Consider the following 22,322-nt stretch of genomic DNA (forward strand, 5'->3'; position numbering starts at 1 on the left):
TTGTAATTGTAGGATGAGCAAAAGAATTATAATTGAGATGCTTAAATATTTACTAAATATTAAATATGAATTTTCCTATCACAGATGGGAATTTTAACATCAAATATAATTATGTGAGCACTTAATTATTTCAATGTCTCTTATTTTTAAATGAAGTAAAATTATAAAATTAAATTTTAAATAATTATTTTCTACCTTGTTCCCTGAATGCTCGCAGAATTTAGTAAAGAAGAATCCAGCTCTATTTTCTACATACAAAGATTGCAACAAATTTTCCATGTCAAATCCTCCCAAGGCACCAACATCTGACATGGTTTTAACCTAGATAACAAAACAGAAGTCTATTATCCACCCAAAAACATTGTAATTTTTTTGTGGCATTACACAACAGGATTTCATAAACTCTACCATGCTGTCATTTTCCCACTGGACTATTTTATTTTTGTACCATATATGTAATTAATGCAGTATGTTTGCATTTGAGAGTCATATAACATTCATTTGTGGAGCCCAACTATAGCCACAGAATATATTCTATTATAAGCCAATCTGATTTTAAACTTAATGTTGAAGCAACTTCCCAGCCTCAATTATTTTCATGTTTCAGGCAAAGTAAGACCATTTTAGGAGTACTCCAAATCCTTGTTGGTGGCCTCTTTCATACATATTTAATGTTATTTTAGCCTTGAAGTGCTGCTGTTATAGCTACAGAGGGTTATGATGAGAACTATCTCCAAGGCCTCTCGGTGCTGCTCATTAACTATCCTTAGGGCGTCCCTCTTGGACAGTCTCACCCTGTATAGGTCATGGCCTGCACAGTGTAAATGGCAGTGTAAGTTCTCATAAAATTTTGCTGTTTATAGGCTTCTCTGCCAACAGTGCTGGCAACCCTCATACAATTTTTGAAACACAGAAAGCTGGCTATTTCTCCAAGCACAGGAGTGACTTCAGAATATGAAAGGGCATCTACTATTCAGTTTAACTCTTTGCTATTTGTTTTATAGAACTCATAGACTACTTCTTTATAAGAAGACAATAATGGTACAAAAAATTCAGAGTTTAAGTAAGGTTCTCACTCTCTTTTTGTCCTACTATCTCTCCATTTCTCCACTTCTCTATCGGTCTGCTAAACAAATTCTGAAGTGAGAATTTAATGTTTTTACTATGTTTAACTATCAGCATTCCAAACTAAAAAAAAAAAAAACATTATTTTAGTAGGAAAAAAACAATTAAAAGAAATGGGGTACTATTTGCATAGAATAAAATAAATAGTTACGCAAAATTATAGCTAAGTGTTCAGACTGCATTAGGACTGCCAAGGTTTCTACCTAAAGTATAATCCTTAGGGAATGTGAAGTTTTCATCTAGAACTAGTGCATTAAATCCATATTATCAGGGTAGCTGTACGGTGGAAACACCCTGCCCTTTAAAAATTCTAGGCTTCGGCCGGGTGCGGTGGCTCATGCCTGTAATCCTAGCACTTTGGAAGGGCGAGGCAGGCGGATTGCCTGGGGTCAGGAGTTCGAGACCAGTCTGGGCAACATGGTGAAACCCATCTCTACTAAAAATACAGAAAAATTAGCCGGGCGTGGTGGTGTGCGCCTATAGTCCCAGCTACTTGGGAGGCTGAGGCAGGGAATTGCTTGAACCAGGGAGGTGGAGGTTGCAGTGAGCCAAGACCATGCCACGGCACTCCAGCTTGGGCAACAGAGCAAGACTCCATCTCAAAAAAAATTCTAGGCTTCTAAAACATAACATCAAATACTATTTTTCTTTCAAGTGTCATCATATCAAAACCAGAACACCATTGTGTTTGAAAACAGTAATCAATGCAGTATATAGAACCATGGTACTACAAAAGAAAAACACAGAGGAAATATTTGTGTAAAAATCCTTTGGCAAGGAAAAAAATCAAATGTGTTGCTTAGTAAAGAAAAAATATTATGATAAATCAATACAAATTCTCTAAAATCAGGAGATATTGATCAGTTAAATGAAGAATCAGGTTTATTCAGTCCTCAAAACACTCACCTTAGGTTCTTCTGTATAAGCGTATCTTCTATCCAGCTGGGGCTTGAGACATTCAGAAATGTCAGTAAAAGATGTTAAATGAATAACTTTGCTGCTTTCTGACATGCGCTTTGACCTAAATTATAAGGATGAGAACTAAAATTATAAGAATGAGAACTAACTGATCAACAAACAAATTTTGAGCATTTTTGGTATACATAGCACCGAATCTTAAGAGTACTTCTGAGCAATGTGACTCAGGAAAAAAAAGATAAACATTGTTCTAGCCCTGAAGTGGTGGTTCAGAAAATGAGTCATAGTTATACAAAAAGACAGTTCTCAAAATAACTGCTGGTTAGATGAATCCAAGAGGGTTTATTATGGATGCCAAATGACTGGGATGCATAATAAATATTTTGAGAGGGCAAGAATGAGAAATTCCTTCAACCTATATTAGTAATTTAAAAATAAAATATTTATTTGTGTTTTAATAAAATTTAAAAAATTTTAATGTGTTTTAGAGGAGCTCTTTAGATAGGAAATTAGTGAGCAATAATTGAAGGTAGGTACGGAAATCCTTGTTTAAAAGGCAGCAAACATAATTTGCTTAGGGCAAGAAGACACTAACATTAAAAAGTGAACATTATATACTACATACCAAACACTGTGCTAGATATAATTCATATTATAATATTTAATCCTCACAGAGGTGAGATTCATAGAGAATTATATAGATTAGTTTGGGGTGACATAATGGAAGACTTTGGAGTTAGACTAATGACTTTGGATATTATCTTTTTCTATTTTTTTATCCAGCTCCCTCTCCCACACCCACGCTGCAATTATTCTAAAGCCTTATTTTCTTGCTCCATAAAACATGCCTATTCTACCTTGCCAATATTCCTCCATTCCAATCCACCAGCAGATTACCTTGCAGGTTCTTCTCACACAAAATATATGTACAACATGCTTCAGTTTCCATTTCCTCATGTAGCCGAATGGCATGCTTCTATATACAGTACCACTGAGATTCTGAAACAGCTAAACATTAACCTTCTAAGACTCCCTTGCAGCGAGACGTAGCCATGAGACACAGTTGTGACTAATGAGATACAAAATGAAATGTGCTAGGGAGCTTCTGAGAAAGCTTGCTTTCCTGACAAGAGGGAGAGGGTTAATGGAAATTGCCCTTCCTCCTCCATTCTGACTTGAAAGCCTGATATTAGGAGCTGCAACACTGCTGACCATGAGGGAAAGGCCAACAGCCTCACAAAGATTCAGGCCCTAATCTTTCTGATCTATTGTACCAACACTGGCAGTTGCCTATTATCGGATTTCTTGTTATGTGAGAAAAATTAGGTCAATTCATCTAAGCCATTGCTAGTTAGGTTTCTGGTATTTGCAGCTGAAAGCATTCTTGGTATGAACAACAAACATATCCACCTGTACCCATCCTTACTTCTTTCTATGTTGTCTCAGGAAGAAGCGCTCCACCTCCTGCCCGTGGTTAATCTAATTCCCTTGGCTCTTGAACCTGTCCCTGTATTCTCCTTTGAATATGAAGACCTTTGTTTTTTCTCATATATCTTCAGCTTCTCCATTTCCTCTGGATTCTATTCTATGCATATCAACAGACTCAAGTCTTCACATTAAAATACTCTTTCTGATGAGAACAAAAACCTTTAGCTAGACTAACCAAGAAAAACCTTTAGTGGCTGGGCACGGTGGCTCACGCCTATAATCCCAGCACTTGGGAGGCTGAGGTAGGTGGATCGCTTGAGGTCAGGAGTTCGAGAACAGCCTGGTCCACATGGTGAAACCCCCGTCTCTACTAAAAATACAAAAATGAGCCGGGCGTGGTGGCAGGCACCTGTAATCCCAGCTACTCGGGAGGCTGAGGCAGGAGAATCACTTTAACTCATGAGGTGGAGGTTGCAGTGAGCCCAGATTGTGCCACTGCACTCCAGGCTGGGCAGAGTGAGGCTCTGTCTCAAAAAAAAAAAAACAAAATACAAAACAAAACAAAAAAAACACAAAAAACAACAAAAATCTTTAGCTAGACTAACCAAGAAAAAGAGAAGACTCAAATTACTTAAATCAGGAATAAAAGAGGATACCTCAATACCAACCTTACAGAAATTAAAAGGATTATGAAGGAATACTTAGGAATGAAGAACTATATGCAAATTAGGTAATTTGATGAAATGAACAAATTCCTAGAGAGACATAAATTACCAAAAATTACTCAAAAAGAAAGAAAACCTGAATAGATCTATAACAAGTAGAGATTAAATCAATAATTTGATATCTCCCCACACAAATAAAAGGCCTGGGCCCAAAAGGATTCACTAGTGAACTCTTATCAAGTACTTGAAGAACCAATATGCAGTTCTTCCCAAATTCTTACAAAATTAGAAGGGGAGGGGACACTTCCCAACTCATTCTGCTCATTCTGGTTTTTTTGTTTGTTTGTTTGTTTGTTTGTTTTTTGAGAGCCTCACTCTGTCGCCCAGGCTGGAGTGCAGTGGCATGATTTGGGCTCACTGCAACCTCTGCATCCTGGGTTAAAGGTATTCTCCTGCATCAGCCTCCTGAGTAGCTGGGATTACAGGCGTGAGCCATCATGCCTGGCTAATTTTTGTATATTTAGTAGAGACGGGGTTTCACCATATTGGCCAGGCTGGCCTGAAACTCCTAACCTCAAGTGATCCACCCACTTCGGCCTCCCAAACTGCTGGAATTACAGGCATGAGCCACCATGCCCGGCCTAAAATTCTTCCTTCCTTTGGCTTCTGTGACACCACTCTTTCCTTATTTGTACATCTCCCATCTCTCAGATTACCCTTTCCTTTTTTTTTTTTTTTTTTTTTTCAGATTATCTTTTCTTGGTCTTCTCTTCAAGTTCCTTATTCTCTGCCTTTACTGTAAACCTTGATAACTTAGTTCTCATTATATACTGCTCTTTCTCTCTCTCATGATCATCTCATCCATGCCCACAGCTTCAACTACCCACTAAAGTGTAATGCTTCCTCGATTTTCTACTTGTAATTGATCTCTCTCCTGGACTCCAAACCTAGATTTCAACTGTTTTGAACATGTATATCCCAATATATATCCTAATGTAGTTTTACATTTTTTATTGAGATAAAATTCACATTGTCAACACACAAAAAATTCGGATGTAGAGAAACTGAAACCCAACATAGTTTCATCTCATCCCTGGAGTACCGGCTGGGCTTGGTGGCTCATGCCTGTAATCACAGCACTTTGGGAGGTGGGAGGATTACTTGAGGCCAGGAGTTCAAGACCAGCCTGGGCAACATTGTGAGAATCCATCTCTACAAAAAAAAAAATTAGTCAGGCATGGTGGCACACACCTGTAGTCCTAGCTACTCGGGAGGCTGAGGTGGGAGGATCACTTGAGCCCAGAAGTTCAAGGCTGCATGCCATAGCACTCCAGTCTGGGCAAGAGAGTGAGATATTAAAAAAAAAAAAAAAAAAGAAAAAAAAAAGAGTACCTTAGGCTCTATATTCCTTCAATCAACAAATATTAATTGAACACATACTATGTGCCAGATACTGTACTATACCCCGGAGCATTCACCTAGGAAGCACCCCAAATTAAAATCATCTGCCTCCTCCAGTCCTGCTTTTCCTCCTTCTGAGAATAACAAATACACAGAAAATAATGTAGAAATAGCTCTTAAACATATTTAAAAAAAGTTCAACTTCAGTCAAAATAAGAAATACTGTTTTTAAAATATATGTTTAGAAAGGGTAATGCATACTACGTTGGTGAAGGAATGGTTAAAAAAAGGCACTCTTATACATGCTGAAGGAAGTATAAGTTGTTATAACTCCTATGAAAGACAATTTGATATTATCTAGCAAAATTTAAAAAGCACATGAACTTTGACTCAAAAATTCTACTTTTAGGAATTTATCATATATATGATATATAATACATATAGTCAACAATATTAATTGTTGAATTAATGTTGAGTAATTCAACTTTTCTCTCAACTCATGCCTGTATGTCCTTTCATTTGTTTCATCACCTGAAAAATGAAGATAATGTTTTCTTTATGGGGATATATATATATATATGAAATAGAGCAATGTATAAGAATATCCACTATAACATTGTTTGTAACAGAAAAAAATAGAAACAATGTCAGTCCATCAATAGAGTACAAATGCAAAATATGGTATAAAATGAAAGAAGCAGACATAGGACGAGGCAAGATGACAAGAATAAGAATCAAAATAGATTACGGTATATCTATTGCTATAGCACAATCGCTGCTATGGAAAAAAATCTAAGATATTTTAATAAAAATTTAAAATAAAAAAGACACAAAACAAGTGTATAGCATGTCACTATTTTTGAACTATGTTTATATTTCTAATTTTTAAAAATAAAACAATTTCAGTAAATGACACACAAAAAACTCTCCAGTTGTTCTTGAGTTCATAGAGAATAATCTCCAGATTCTTTAATATGACAGATAAGAAATTGCATTCTGAACCTCACTTATCTTTTCAGCTCATCTCCTACTTTTTCACTGTAATACTCTAGCCATAACAATATATAGTTTTCAAAATTCAACTTTTCTGTCAACTCATGACTATATGTCTTTTCACTTGTTTTATCACTTGAAAAATGATGATAATGCTTTCTTCATGGGGATGCAGTAAGAATTAACAGATACATGTGCCTTCAGAACGGCGTTGCAATTTAAAAAAAAAAAGAATTAATTTATACAATGCAAGCAAAGTGTCAATGCCACAAAAGCTCATTAACTGCTACTTTTGGAAATGGCAGAGAAGGTGATTTGGATCAACCTCAGGTAGAAGGCAACTAGATAAGCTGAAAAAACTTACAAAAATAAATCCACTTAAAGGCATCTGCGTGTTAACAATGTAGTCAAGAATAACTGAGTCAAAACCCAGAGGATAAGAATTCACAGAGGAGACTTCGGCATTTGAGGCTGCTTTTTCCTGAGGGTTTGCTTATGAGAGTCAAAGACACTGGTAAACCCTTCATACCTTTTTTTTTTTTTTTTTTAGATGGAGCCTCACTCTGTCGCCCAGGCTGGAGTGCAGTGAAATGATCTTGGCTCACTGCAACCTCTGCCTCCCGGGTTCAAGTGATTCTCATCCCTCAGCCTTCCGAGTAGCTGATACTACAGGCACGTGCCACCACACTCGGCTAATTTTTTAAAATTTTTGTAGAGACATGATCTCACTATATTACCTAGGCTGGTCTCAAGCTCCTAGGCTCAAGCAATCTGCCTGCCTTGGCCTCCAAAATGCTGGGATTACAGCTCTGAGCCACCGTATCTGGTCAGTAACAATGACAATATTCTTGAGAGTCTTGTAAGTTCTCAAATTTGAGAAATATAGAATTATTGAATAGACCCAAAAAAAATTAGAGGGCAATCTTCTCAAGAGAAGTCTTGAGAAGCTGGAGATGAGAGGCATCATCTCTTTAAAATTACTAATATCTGGAACTCTACTCCTAATTTAGAGTATTCATGCAAAGTATAAGCCTCTAATACATATCACTGAAAATTAAGAACCCATGTAAAAATATCAAAGTACTAGTTTTTAATTTCTGTTTAGTTTTTAAATTCTCTAAAACTCTTAGTATTGCAGAAAAGCACTTAACACACAAAAAGTTGCACCTACCCTTTCTCAATCACATCATCTTTAGAAGAACCTGGATACAAAAGCGCCCTCTTCCAAGGCTTTTGAGTTGCTGTTTTTACTTCAGGTGATTTATTGGGAGATTTAGGAGGTTGTGATAAGCTGAATTCTTCTTTCTAAAAGATGGTAACATGAGCAAAATGAAAATGAGAGAGAAAAAAGCACAGCTCTGCACCCATACCTCGAATTTGTTCTCATCACTCGATACTTTTTCTTTCCCTTTGCCTCCTACAATGCTTCCCATTAGAAAAGAAATTTTTTCCTTCTCCAGCTCCTACTTTTATGCAAGCTGCAAAGTGGAATCAAACAGCAATTTAGACTGTACAAAAGGAAGAGCCAAAGGCTTATATCCTTACTTCCACCATTGTGAAAGAAGACTCTTTCCTGGAGAAAGAACATTGTAAAAACTATTCTTTATTCTATAACTGAATAGGTATTAGAGCTAGATGTATGTATGTGTGACGAGGGCTGTGTGTGTGTTGGGGGAGGTGCAGGTGTCAGCGGTCACAGGGCAGGTAAACAAAACAAAGATACCCTTGGTCCACATAAGAAGGGCTCTATATCTTAACAGCACTATTTGCTTTCATTTTGGGGCATTTACTTCATGGTTATTTTTCCCATTCTTAGAGTTATTTATGGTAAAAGTTAACAATTTAAATCCAGAATATGAGATGCATGGATTAAAAAAAGTATAAACAACTAAACGTCCAAATGGAGAATGGGATATACATAAATGTAACATTATATAATACTTAAAAGTAGTAGTTACAAAAATGATGACACACATGGAAAAATCCTTATGATAAAAGAGATAATCAGAAAACAAAAGTCTAAGTACAGTAAAACAAAAAATTCACAGAAGCAGCCTAAAATAAGTTAGTAGTTGTCCGGAAGTAGGTAAGATCAGAAGTGATTCGTCTCTTCTCCAGTTTCCAAATTTACAGTAGTTTTATTATTTTTATAATTTCAAAAACAAACATACAAAACTTTTCTAATACGTCAACTTCCATTAGAATACTATATACATTGCAAGAAAGCAAGGAATATACTTTTAATGTTTTATTATCCAGAACAAACAATAAAACCTTATATATACTCTATGTAATAACTACTAATAATTTTTTAAGAATTCTATAAAGAAAATTAATAACAAGTATATTCTATATATAACTTCCCATATATAACGGCTTACATCTGTTTTAGTAATTCAGAACACAGCATGACATTAAACAACACTCTATAAATGAGAGTTACCACAAGAGGCTGAGCTTATTATTAAAAGTATATAATACAAAAGTAGCCAAATTTATAGAAACAGAAAGTAGGGTGGTGGTTACCAGGGGCTGTGGGGATGGGAAAAAGGAGAGTTGGTCTTTAATGGGCAGAGTCATATTTGCAAGATGAAAAAGTTCTAGAGATCTGTTTCACAACATTGTGAATATAACTAATACTATTGAACCCATACATATGAAAAATGATTAAGATGACAAATTTTATGTGATGTTTTCTACCGCAATAATTTTTTTAAGTTTTCTTAAAATAAAAAAAAAATTAACATATCATATAGACAAAGGCCTATATTAGACTTTTTGAGCTTGCTGGCTTAGGTGAAAGCTAGAAGTAGCCAGAAAGTAACTGATGGGGATGGGTGGGGAAACAAAAACAAAACAAAAAAGCCTGAGAAAGGGTCACAGTGGATTGTAGCAGAGGGCGGTATAAAGGAACTGCTCTCCAGCATGAGTGTGATGGTGGATACACAATGTATACTTTATCCAAATTTACAGAACTATACACTAAAAAGGGTGAATTTTGCTGTATATAAGTTATACCTTAGTTTCTGTAATGGAAAAATAAAATGGAATTGAGCTCTATTCCTTAGAGTATTTTCTGCCAAGGAGAGAGAGAGTGAGACCAGAATGAGTTGTCCAACTAGATAACATCAATGACAGCATATGGTAATGATTTTCAGGAAGTCAAATGAAAACAACAGATGAGAAGTCAGGTTTATACAACTTTTTCACACAAGCTAATCTCTACCCACTCCTTTGGCATTGTTCTCTTATTCGAGTTCCTTTCATCAACCACGTCACTTATTTTTTCTTCCCCCTTTCTTTTCAGCTTAATAACGTTGTTTGTACAAATGTTCATATGTTATCAGATGATGTGCTCCCTGTACTATAGCTCCAAGATGAGGAAACATTCGTGCACTAAAGTACATTAACTTAAAATGTGATCCCCAAAGCAGCAGCAAGAGCATCACCAGGGAGAGAGCTTGTTAGAAATGCAAATGAGGCTGGGTGTGGTGGCTCAAGCCTGTAATCCCAGCACTTTGGGAGGCCGAGGCGGGTAGATCACCTGGGTCAGAAGTTCGAGACCAGCCTGGCCAACATGGTGAAATCCCATCTCTACTAAAAATACAAAAAAATTAGCCAGGTGTGGTGGTGGGTGCCTGTAATACCAGCTACTTGGGAGACTGAGGCAGGAGAATTGCTTGAACCTGGGAGGCAGAGGTTGCAGTGAGCCGAGACCACGCCATTGCACTCCAGCCTGGGCAACAAAAACGAAACTCCATCCCCAAAAAAAAAAGGAAAAAAGAAAAGCAAATGAATCCTTGGGTTCTACCCCAGAACTACTGGATTTTGATCTCTGGGTGAAGCCCAGGAATCTTTATTTTAACAAGCTCTTCAGCTGACTTTTCTGAATGCTAAAGCTTGAGAACCACCAGTCTACAGCAGTGTTTCACATATGAATCACCTGAGAATCTTAATAAATTGCAGGTTCTAAAATGTGGCTCTAATGTTCAGGAAGGGTTGAGAACTTCAGTTGTAAGCCAACCCCCTGATTTTACAGAGTGACCCTGACCCATTCAAGATCAATTAAATCAGAATCTCTGAAGGCGGGACCCAGGCATTGGTATGTCTGAACAGTTCTTCAGGTGATTCTAATGTTTCCAGGGTTAAACCACAGACAGGGTTAAGGTCCCTCCAGCTCTAAAACACTGCTTGTGGAAGTAAAACTTTAAAAACCGCATTATATATCTTCTGCCTTTTAAAATAAGACATCCTGAATACAAAGCAATCTTTCCAAGAGGTTGTATGTGACTATAAGGCCAATAACAGTTAACAGGTGACACCTTTAAGGGCTACTATGATTAATAAGGCTCTTTACTTCTGAAACACAGGTCATATCTACAGCTACTGCAGCTCTATGCCAAAATGTAGGGTTATTTATTTCTTCTCTATAAAGTTAGTTAACTTTTCTTCTCTTTTTGAACTTTCCCCCTTTATATTTTTGTACTGTTTTCCCCATTTGAAAAAATGCTCATGACTTATAATTCAGCTATTGCTACTTCTCACTCATTCATTCAATTTATACTTACTCAGCAACTATTATGTGCCAGGCACTTTCTAGGCACTGGTGAAATGCACTTAAAGAAAAGTTCTTTACATTCTAGTAGGAGGTAAAAGACAATAAATAGATAAATCACATGGTAATAAATATAGTAAAGCAAAATAAAGGAGGGCAAAGGGTATAGATAGTGACGGAGGGTATGTGTGCTATTCTACGGAAGTGTGCTTACATAGAAACTATAAGCCTCAAGAATAGCCTCTCTGATTAAGCGGCACTTGAGCAGACACCTAAAGGAAGTGAGGGGGAAAGCCATCTGCATATCTGGAGGAAGAGTGCTCTAAGCAAGGCAAACAGCAAGCACAAAGCCCTGGAGATTTTTCTGTGGTGTCTTCAAAGAAGAGCAAGGAGACCAGTGTGGCTGCAATGGAGTAAGTTAAGAGTGGTAAGAAATGAAGTCAGAGGGTTAGCAGGAGCTTATACAACTGTGTAAAGACTTTGGATTTTATTCTGAATGAAAAAGAAGACCACTGGAGAATTTTGAGAAGATGAGTGACATGATTTTATATATTTTTTAATCTTTTATTTATTTATTTTTTTTGAGACAGAGTCTCACTCTGTCCCCCAGGCCGGAGTGCAGTGGCATGATCTCAGCTCACTGTAAGCTCCACCTCCTGGGTTCACACTATTCTCCTGCCTCAGCCTCCCGAGTAGCTGGTACTACAGGCACCCGCCACCACGCCCGGCTAATTTTTTGTATTTTTAGTAGAGACGGGGTTTCATCGTGTTAGCCAGGATGGTCTTGATCTCCTGACCTCGTGATCCGCCTGCCTCGGCCTCCCAAATGCTGGGATTACAGGCATGAGCCACCGTGCCCGGCCATGATTATATATTTTTAAAGGCTCACTTTGGCTGCTTGGTAGAGAACAGACTGTAGGTTTTCTTATTTCCTAAATGTTGCAGCTTGTACATTAGCAACAATCACAACAAAGCTTATATGAAAATTATCAGTGCACAAACACTCAAGCATACATATTTTACTACAAACTTAGTAGAGACCACGGCATGAATGTACACCCTACCTGGATCTCAGGTATCTGTGGAATGCAAGATTTGGGTCTTAATGGCAAGAGGGTTGCCATTTGTGGAAAAGGGTCAATATCCTTCCTTGGTTTTGCTTGACGGAGGTGCCAGAATTTCAGTTCCGCACTAGCATATTTTGTTGAGGCTGAATGAGTAACACAGAATCTTGGTGCCCTGTTTATTGGAAAAATAAATGTAAGATTGAACTAAACAATAAGCCTCAAAAATGAAAAGCCTACAAAATACATAATAGCTGTGCTCACAATTAACAGTCTTGCCATACCTCTTTTCTAATAACTTTCACTTCTTTCTCTACTGCGTGGCCTTGAAAAAATATTTTTCTATGATATGTCAGCTGCCTGCAATCCCATTCACTCATACAAAAAGGCAATACACAGTGGGAAAAACATCATAAGTAAAATTATGTTAAAATTATTAGCTGCTTGATAAGAAAACTAAAAATATAAAAATTAGCTGGGCATGGTGACGGGCACCTGTAACCCCAGCTACTCAGGGGGGTGAGGCAGGAGATTCGCCTGAACCTGGAAGGCGGAGGTTGCAGTGAGCCGAGATTGTGCCACTGCACTCCAGCCTGGGCGACAAGAGCGAAACTCTATCTAAAAAAGGAAGGAAGGAAAGAAGGGAGGGAGGGAAGGAAGGAATCTGTCTATCCATAAAGGAATTTTTAAAACAACTTACAGTTTCTAGTAAAATAAATATAAAATGTACTTGGGATAATTTTAAAGCACTTTGGCATTTATCTATAATAAAAATTGTTAGAATAAAATTAACATTTAAAACATATAAACTTTTTTTTTTTTTTTTTTTGACATGGAGTCTTGCTCTATCGCCCAGGCTGGAATGCAGTGGTGCGATCTCAGCTCACTGCAACCTCTGCCTCCTGGGTTCAAGCAATTCTCCTGCCTCAGCCTCCCAAGTAGCTGGGACTACAGGCATGTGCCACCATGTCCGGCTAATTTTTTGTATTTTTAGTAGAGACAGGTTTCACCGTGTTAGCCAGAATGGTCTTGATCTCTAGACCTTGTGATCTGCCCTCCTCAGCCTCCCAAAGTGCTGGGATTACAGGCGTGAGCCACTGCGCCCGGCCTATAAACATTTTTATAATGCTTAAGTATGCTACTAAAGTAGGTTATAATACATACTATTTATTTTCAAGTCTTAAATTTGAAGGTAAGAATTAATTTTACAATAATTTATATAAATCAAAGACCAACATTACTGCCAGAAACTTAGGGAAAAGAATGTCTGGCACAATATTAAGGCCACACTTAATTGGATAGATATCATGGTATTCAGTATGTGGGCTAACACTTTATGGGATATAGGGTTAACTCCAGCTGTAAGAGCCTGCTGCTAATTGCTTCTTGGACCAGGTATTCCCCTTAATGCCACAGCCCAAAGACTAATTCTTATTCCATATTTCAAGGCCTGGTAGAAAATTACTTCCCTTTAAAATGGAAGAATGACTATGCATGATGGCTTATACCTGTAATCCCAGTATTTTGGGAAGCCATGGTGGGAGGATTGCTTGAGGCCAAGAGTTCAAGACCAGCCTAGGCAACATACTAAGCTTGTCTCTACAGAAAAATTTTTTAAATTAGCTGAGCATGGTGGCATGTTCCTGTAAGTCCTATCTATTTGGGAAGCTGAGGTGAGAGGATCACTTGAGCTTAGCAGTTCCAGGCTGCAGTGAGCCAATGACCATGCCACTGCACTCCAGCCTGACTGACAAAGTGAAACCTGTCTCTAAGAAAATTTAAAAAATTTTAAAAATAAAGTAAAATAGGAAAAAGATGGATATCTCTCCTGACATGAACACAGATTGGGAGTGAAAGAGAATCCAAAGTCCATAATTAGTTTAGGATCAGAAAGCATTTGGTATAGATCTCTGTGGTCATTCTATACTGTATTTCAGAACCTTTACTTGCAGACTTAGAAATATTCAAAATTACTTATTTGCATGTCAACCAGTAATGGGGCATATCTATAGACTTTTATCAAATAAATCATACATGGGATGGCTGGCAGAAGTCCTCATGGCCCACGGTGACGGTGGTTGTGGGGTAAGCCTCCTCCACCTTTGGAAAGGGAAAGGAACAGTGGGAAGCACTACAAGTTATGCTTTGAGTGTCAGTTCAGCCACAGTACAATAGAACACCAGGTAGACTTCTAAGATGCTTGACTCTAGTCCCTGACTCCTGGATGGCACCTCTGGACCCACCTACGGCCTGTGGGAACTTGCCACCCTGAAGGGAAGGACTCAAGCCTGGCTGTCTTTGCCACCTGCTAATTGTAGAGCCCAGGGCTTTCAGCAAACATACACAGTAGCCAGGGAGTGGTTACAGTAGGGCTTGGGCAAGACCCAGTGCTATGCTAGCTTCAGATCTGACCCAGCACAGTCGTAGTGGTGGCAGCTGCACTCTACTCCCACCTTTAGGTGGCTCAGAACAGAAAGAGAGACTCTATTTGGGAGAAAGTAAGGGAGGAGAACAAGAGTCTCCACTTGGGGTCCACAGGATTCTCCCAGATAGTGTTCGAGACCATCCAGGAGGTACTTCTATGAGTTTGCAAGAACAACAGCATTACTAACCTTAGGGTGCCCCCTAAAGCAGATACAGCCTATATCACAATACTCAAGTCCTTTCAAATACCTGGAAAGCCTTCCCAAGAAGGATAGGTACAAACAAGCCCAGGCAGTGAAGACTACAGTATCTACCTCATATGGTTTGGCTCTGTGTCCCCACCCAAATCTCACCTTGAATTATAATTCCCACATGTCATGGGAGGGATCTGATGGGAGGTAACTGAATCATGGGGGCAGGTCTTTCCCATGCTGTTCTCCTGGTAGTGAATAAGTCTTACAGTTCCCCTGCACAAGTTCTTTTGCCTGCTGCCATGTAAGATATCCCTTTGCTCTTCCTTTGTTTTCTACCATGATTGTGAGGCCTCTCCAGCCATGTGGAACTGTGAGTTCATTAAACCTCTTTGCTTTATATATTACCCAGTCTCGGGTATGTCTTTATTAGCAGCATGAGAATGAACTAATACAGTAAACTGGTACCAGTAGAGTGGGGTGCTGCTGTAAAGATACTGAAAATGTGGAAGCAACTTTGGAACTGGGTAACAGGCAGAGGTTGGAACAGTTTGGAGGACTCAGAAGAAGATAGGAAGATGTGGCAAAGTTTGGAACTTCCTAGAGACTTGTTGAATGGCACTGACCAAAATGGTGAAAGTGTGGACAATAAAGTCCAGGTTGAGGTGGTCTCAGATGGAGATGAGGAATTTGTTGGGACATGGAGCAAAGGTGAATCTTGCTATGTTTTAGCAAAGAGACTGGTGGCATTTTGCCCCTGTCCCAGAGATCTGTGGAACTTTGAACTTGAGAGAGATGATTTAGGGTATCGGGGGAAAAAATTTCTAAGCAGCGAAGCGTTCAAGGGGAAGCAGAGCATAAGAGTTTGGAAAATTTGCAGCCTGATGATGCGATAGAAAAGAAAATCCATTTTCTGGGGAGAAATTCAAGCTGGCTGCAGAAATTCGCATAAGTAACGATGAGCCAAATGTTAATCACCAAGACAATGGAGAAAATGTCTCCAGGGCATGTCAGAGGCCTTCACAGCAGCCTCTCCCATCATAGGCCTGGAGGCCTAGGGGACAAAAAATGTTTTTGTGGGCTGGGGCCCAGGGCCCCCCTGCTGTGTGCAGCCTAGGGACTTGGTGCCCTGTGTTCCAGCTGCTCCAGCCATGGCTAAAGGGGGTCAAGGCACAGCTTGGGCCATGGCTTCAGAGGGTGCAAGTCCCTCTGAAGCCTTGGTAGCTTCCACATGGTGTTGAGCCTGCAGTGCACAGAGGTCAAGAATTGAGGTTTGGGAAACTCTGCCTAGATTTCAGAGTATGTATGGAAACGCCTGGATGTCCAGATAGAAGTTTGCTGCAGGGGCGGGGCACTCATGGAGAACCTCTGCTAGAGCAGTGAGGAAGGGAAATGTGGTGTTGTAGCCCCCACATAGAGTCCCCACTGGGGCACTGCCTAGTGGAGCTGTGAGAAGAGGGCCACCATCTTCCAGACCCCGGAATGGTAGATCCACCAACAGTTTGTACCGTGTGCCTGGAAAAGACGCAGACACTCAATACCAGCCCATGAAGGCAGTTGGGAGGGAGGCCATACACTGCAAAGCCACAGGGGCAGAACTGCCCAAGACCATACGAACCCACCTCTCAGATAAGCATGACCTGGAGGTGAGACATAGAATCAAAGGAGATCATTTCAGAGCTTTAAGATTTGGCTGTCCTGCTGGATTTTGGACTTGCATGGGGCCTGTGGCCCTTTCGTTTTGGCCAATTTTTCCCATTTAGAATAGGTGTATTTACCCCATTCCTGTACCCGCATTGTATCTAGGAAGTAACTAACTTGCTTTTGATTTTACAGGCTCATAGGCAGAAGGGACTTGCCTTGTCTCAAATGAGACTTTGGACTGTGGACTTTTGAGTTAATGCCAAAATGAGTTAAGACTTTGGGGACTGTTGGGAAGGCATGATGGTGTTTTGAAATGTGAAAGGAACATTAGATTTCTGGGAGGGGCCAGGGGAGGAATGATATGATTTGGCTTTGTGTCCCCACCCAAATCTCACCTTGAATTGTAATAATTCCCATGGGTCATGGGAGGAATCCGGTGGGAGGTAATGGAATCCTGTGGGTGGGTCTTTCCCATGCTGGTCTTGTGGTAGTGAATAAGACTCATGAGATCTGATTTTTATAAATGGGAGTTCCCCTGCACAAGCTGTCTTGCCTGCTGCCATGTAAGACATCCCTTTGCTCTTCCTTTGTATTCTGCCATGATTGTGAGGCCTCCCCAGTCACACGGATCTGTGAGTCCAATAAACCTCTTTCCTTTATATATTACTCAGTCTCAGGCATGTCTTTATTAGTAGCATGAGAATGGACTAACTCTTCAATGCCCAGACACTGAAGAACATCTACTAGCTCAACATCATCCAAGAAAAAACAACCTCACCAAATGAATGAAATAAGGCAACAGGGACCAGTTCTGGAGAAACAGAGATATGTGACCTTTCAGACAGAGAATTCAAAATAACTGTGTTAAGAAAACTCAAAGAAATTCAAGATAACACAGAGAAGAAATTCAAGATTCTATCAGATAAATTTAACAAAGATATTAAAATTGTTAAACAGAATCAAGCAGCAATTCTGGAGCTGAAAAATGCAATTTGCACTTTGAAGAATGCATCAGAATCTTAACAGCATAATTGATCAAGAAGAAGAAAGAATCCGTGAGCTTGAAGACAGGCTATTTGAAAATATACAGTCAGAGGAGACAAAAAAAAAAAAACAACAACAATAGGACATGCCTAAACAGCCTCAAAAAGGCAAATCTAAGAGTTATTGGCCTTAAAGAGGAGGTAGAAAAGAGATAGGGGTAGAAAGTTTATTCAAAGGGATAATAACAGAGAACTTCTCAAACCTAGAGAAAGATATCAATATCCAAATATAAGAAGGTTATAGAACACCAAGCAGATTTAACCCAAAGAAGACTACTGCAAGGCATTTAATACTCAAACTCCCAAAGGTCAAAGATAAAGAAAGGAACCCAAAAGCAGCAAGAAAAATAAACAATATACAGGGAGCTCTAATACATCCAGCAGCTGACTTTTCAACAGAAACATTATAGGCCAGGAGAGAGTGGCATGACATATTAAAAGTAACGGCAAAAACCGCAATAACTTTTGCACCAACCTAATATTTAAAGTGCTGAAGGAAAAAACTTTTACCCTAGTGTAGAGTATATCCAACAAAAATATCCTTCAAATATGAAGGAGAAATAAAGACTTTTCCAGACAAACAAAAGCTGAGGGATTTCAAATAACACAAGACCTGTCCTACAAGAAATGCTAAAGGGAGTATTTCAATCAGAAAGAAAAGAATGTTAATGAGCAATAAGTAATCACCTGAAGGTATAAAACACACAGGTAATAAATAGCAAGTAAACAGAAAAATACAGAATATTATAACACTGTAATAGTGATGTGTAAACTACTTTTATCCCAAGTAGAAAGACCAAACAATGAACCAATCAAAATTAATAACTACAGCACCTTTTCAAGACATAGACAGTACAGTAAGAAACAAACAGAAACAACAAAACATTTAAAAGTGGGGGGGACAAAGTTAAAGAATAGAACTTTTATTAGTTTTCTTTTTGCTTGTGTGTTTATGCAGTGTTAAGTTCTCATCAGGTTAAAATAATGGGTTATAAGATAGTATTTGCCAGCCTCATGGTAACCTCAAACCAAAAAACATACAATGGATACACAAGAAATAAAAAGCAAGAAACTAAATCATATCAACAGAGAAAATCACATTCACTAAAGGGAGACAGGGAAGGAAGTAAGGAAAGAAAGAACACCACAAAACAACCAGAAAACAATAAAATGGCAGAAGTCCTTACTTATCAATAATGCCATTGATGTAAATGGGCTAAACTCTCCAATCAAAAGACACAGTGGCTGAATGGATGAAAACACAAGGCCCATTGATATGGTGCCTACAAGAAACAACACTTCACCTACAAAGACACATACAAACTAAAAATAAAGGGATGGAAAAACATGTTCCATGTCAATGCAAACAAAAAAAAAAAAGCAGGAGTAGCTATACTTCTATCAGACAAAACAGATTTCAAGACAAAAACTGTAAGAAGAGGCAAAGAAGGTCACTATATAATGATAAAGGGGTCAATTCAGTAAGAGGATATAACAATTTTACATATATATGTATCCAACACTGGAGCACTCTGATACATAAAGGAAATATTATTAGAACTACAAAGAGAGATAGGTCCCAATGCAATAATAGCTGGAGACTTCAACCCCCGACTTTCAGCATTGGACAGATCTTCCAGAGAGAAAAAAAACAAAGAAATTGTATCAAAGTCAATGTCCTCATTGTGATATTGTACTATAGTTATGCAAGATGTTACCACTGGGGGAAAATATATGAAAGATACACAGTATATCTTTGTATTATTTCTTTTTAAATTTTTCTTTATTTAAAAAAATGGTTTTAATAAAATAGAGATGGAGTCTTACTGTGTTGCCCAGGCTGGTCTCAAATTCCTTGCCTCAAGCAATCCTCCTGCCTCAGTCTCCCAAAGCACTGAGATTACAGGCATGAGCCATTATGCTTAGACTTCTTTAAGTCTACAGTTATCTTAAAATAAAAAGTCTAGTGTAGATAAGTGACACAATCAGATTGATCACACTCACATGGAACAATTCACTGATCTTCAAATGGTATGTATTTTTTTCCACTATGCCCATTCTCTTTCCCTTGCTTCAAGTCCCTCAAGTTCCCAGGTAAAATATTACCTCCTCTCTATATCCTGTGCATTTACCACACTTTCTTTTATTATACTAATGTCACATGTATGTTCTTCCCATCACACTATGACCACAAGGATTTGATCATGTTTCACCCTTGTATTCTCAGCATAGCACTTAGCCTATAGTAATACTCAAAAAAAGTTTATTAAGATGATAAATCTGCAACTTTAGCTACATGTATATATACACACACACACACACACACACACACACACACACACACACATACCCCAACTTTATGAAATACCAATCATAAAAATGTCACATATAGAAGAATGTGCTCCAAGCTGACAGCCAAATCAGGAACAAACCCCTATTCACAACTGCCACAAAAAGCATACCTAGGAATATAGCTAGCAATATAGCTAGGAATACCTAGGAATATAGCTAAGTAGGGGAGGTGAAAATTTTCTACAAGGAGAACTACAAAACATTGCTCAAAGAAATCAGAGGTGACACAAACAAATGGAAAAACATTCCATACTCATGGATAAGAAGAATCAATATAATTAAAATGGCTATACTGCCCCAAGCAATTTATAGATTCAATGCTATTCCTATTAGACTACCACTGAGATTCTTCACAGAACTAGAAAAAACTATTTTAAAATTCATATGAAACCAAAAAGAGCCTAAATAGCCAAGGCAATCCTAAGCAAAAAGAGCAAAGCTGGAGCCATCACACTACCCGAATTCAAACTATACTACAGGTCTATGGTAACCACAACAGCATGGTACTGGTACAATAACAGATACACAGACCAATCGAACAATAGAGAATGCAGAAATAAGACCACACACCTACAACTATCTGATCTTTGAAAAACCCAACAAAAACAAGCAATGGGGAAAGAATTCCCTATTCAATAAATGGAGCTAGGATAACTGGCTGGCCATATGCAGAAGACTGAAACTGGACCCCTTCCTTATACCATACACAAAAATTAACACAATAAGACTTATATGTAAAACTTAAAAGCTATAAAAACCATGGAAGACAACCTAGGCAATACCATTCAGGACATAGGCACAGGCAAAGATTTCATGACAAAGATGCCAAAAACAATTGCAACAAAAGGAAAATTGACAAATTGGATCTATCTAAACTAAAGAGCTTCTGCACAGCAAAGGAAACTATCAACAGAGTGAACAGACAACCTATGGAATGGGAGAAAATTTTTGCAAACTATGCATCAAATGAAGATCTAATATCCAGCATTTATAAGGAACTTAAACAAATTTACAAGAAAAAAAGCCATTAAAAAGTAGGTAAAGGACATGAACACTTTCAAAAGAAGACATACATGTGGCCAACAGTCATATGAAAAGAAGTTCAACATCACTGATCATTAGAGAAATGCAAATCAAAACCACATTGAGATACCATCTCAAGCCAGTCAGAATGGCTATTAGTAAAAACTCAAAAAATAACAGAGGCTGATGAGGTTGTGGAGAAAAAGGAAGGCTTATACACTGTTGGTGGGAGTGTAAATTAGTTCAACCACTGTGGGAGATAGTGCGGCAACTCCTCAAAGCCCTAACAAGAGAAATACCATTTGATACAGCAATCCTATTACTGGGTATATACCCAAAGGAATATAAATTGTGCTATTATAAAGACACATGCACGTGTATGTTCATTGCAGCACTATTCACAATAAAAAAGATAAGGAATCAACCTAAATGCCCATCAGTGATAGACTGGATAAAGAAAATGTGGTACATATATACCATGGAATACTATGCAGCCATAAAAAAGAACAAGTTCATGTCCTTTGCAGGGATATGGATGGAACTGGAGGCCATTATCCTCAGCAAACTAACACAGGAACAGATAACCAAATATATCATGTTCTCACTTATAAGTGGGAGCTAAATGATGAGAACACATGGATACACAGAGGGGAACAACACACACTGGGGCCTATCAGAGGGTGTAGGATAGAAAGGAAGGAGAGGATCAGGAAAAATAACTAATGGATATAAGGCTTAACACCTGGGTGATGAAATAATCCATACAACAAACCCCTAATGACACAAGTTTACCTATGTAACAAACCTGCACATGTACCCCTGTACTTAAAATAGAAGTTAAAAGTAAATAAATAAATAAAACGTAAATTCTGCTGAAAAAAAAAAGAATATGCTCACCAAAGTTAAAAGGCAACTTAAATACTGTCCCGCCTTATTATGGATTTAAAGTCACACAAACATCCAAATTATCTAAAGGACAAGTACCTTAAAGAAGGCCAAAGATATAATAGTCTTGTCATTTTAGGTTTCCATAAGTTATATATCCGTAAGACAAAAAAAAGTATAACTCATAACTGGTGTAAGAAAAGTGAAAGTAAGTAACTGATTCATGTTTTCTTACCAATACAGAAGTAAAGGTTTTAAAACTTCAGACTGAATATTTCTTAAATGCTCTTCATTCCACTGTGATCCATCCAACAGTTTAAATTTTGATAAGATTTCTGCAGAAAGGTAGTAATCTCCATTGCTCACTAGATAGCATTTTTTCATCTTCTCAAGATGTCTGAAAGAAAACACATTTCCACATACACACACACACATTGGTAGAATATTCAACTACCAAAATGTTTTCACTTCTGAAATGTTTCAGACAAGTAATGAACTATCTCAAAACCAACACTGAGTGTCAGAGGTACCAAAAATTTTTGTGGAGGTGAAGATATTTCTCACAGTTATGGAAATGGGAAGGGTATTTGTGACAAGCTGAATAAATGACC

At 38.2% G+C, this 22,322-nt stretch overlaps 1 protein-coding gene across 17 annotated transcripts in view; it reads right to left on the bottom strand.

Annotated features, from left to right (window-relative positions):
- RGS22 (regulator of G protein signaling 22) overlaps positions 1-22,322 on the bottom strand; it is a 153,058-nt gene that overhangs the window by 86,255 nt on the left and 44,481 nt on the right. For 10 of the 17 annotated variants that reach the window (XR_008509427.1, XM_054519219.2, XM_054519217.2 and 7 more), the window contains 6 exons: positions 21,947-22,108; positions 14,184-14,249; positions 12,150-12,324; positions 7,702-7,835; positions 2,032-2,146; positions 196-321 (listed from right to left, as the gene is read on the bottom strand). Coding sequence is in view for 15 of the 17 variants with exons in the window: in XM_054519219.2 (XP_054375194.1) it covers positions 196-321; positions 2,032-2,146; positions 7,702-7,835; positions 12,150-12,324; positions 14,184-14,249; positions 21,947-22,108 (778 nt within the window). In the remaining 2 variants the exon portion in view is untranslated. The remainder of the gene's footprint in view (positions 1-195; positions 322-2,031; positions 2,147-7,701; positions 7,836-12,149; positions 12,325-14,183; positions 14,250-21,946; positions 22,109-22,322) is intronic. The other 7 variants (XR_008509428.1, XM_024251116.3, XM_054519223.2 and 4 more) reach the window with 1 other exon arrangement.

The sequence above is a fragment of the Pongo abelii genome, chromosome 7 (genome assembly GCF_028885655.2).
Source record: "Pongo abelii isolate AG06213 chromosome 7, NHGRI_mPonAbe1-v2.0_pri, whole genome shotgun sequence".
Classification (NCBI taxonomy): Eukaryota; Metazoa; Chordata; class Mammalia; order Primates; family Hominidae; genus Pongo; species Pongo abelii.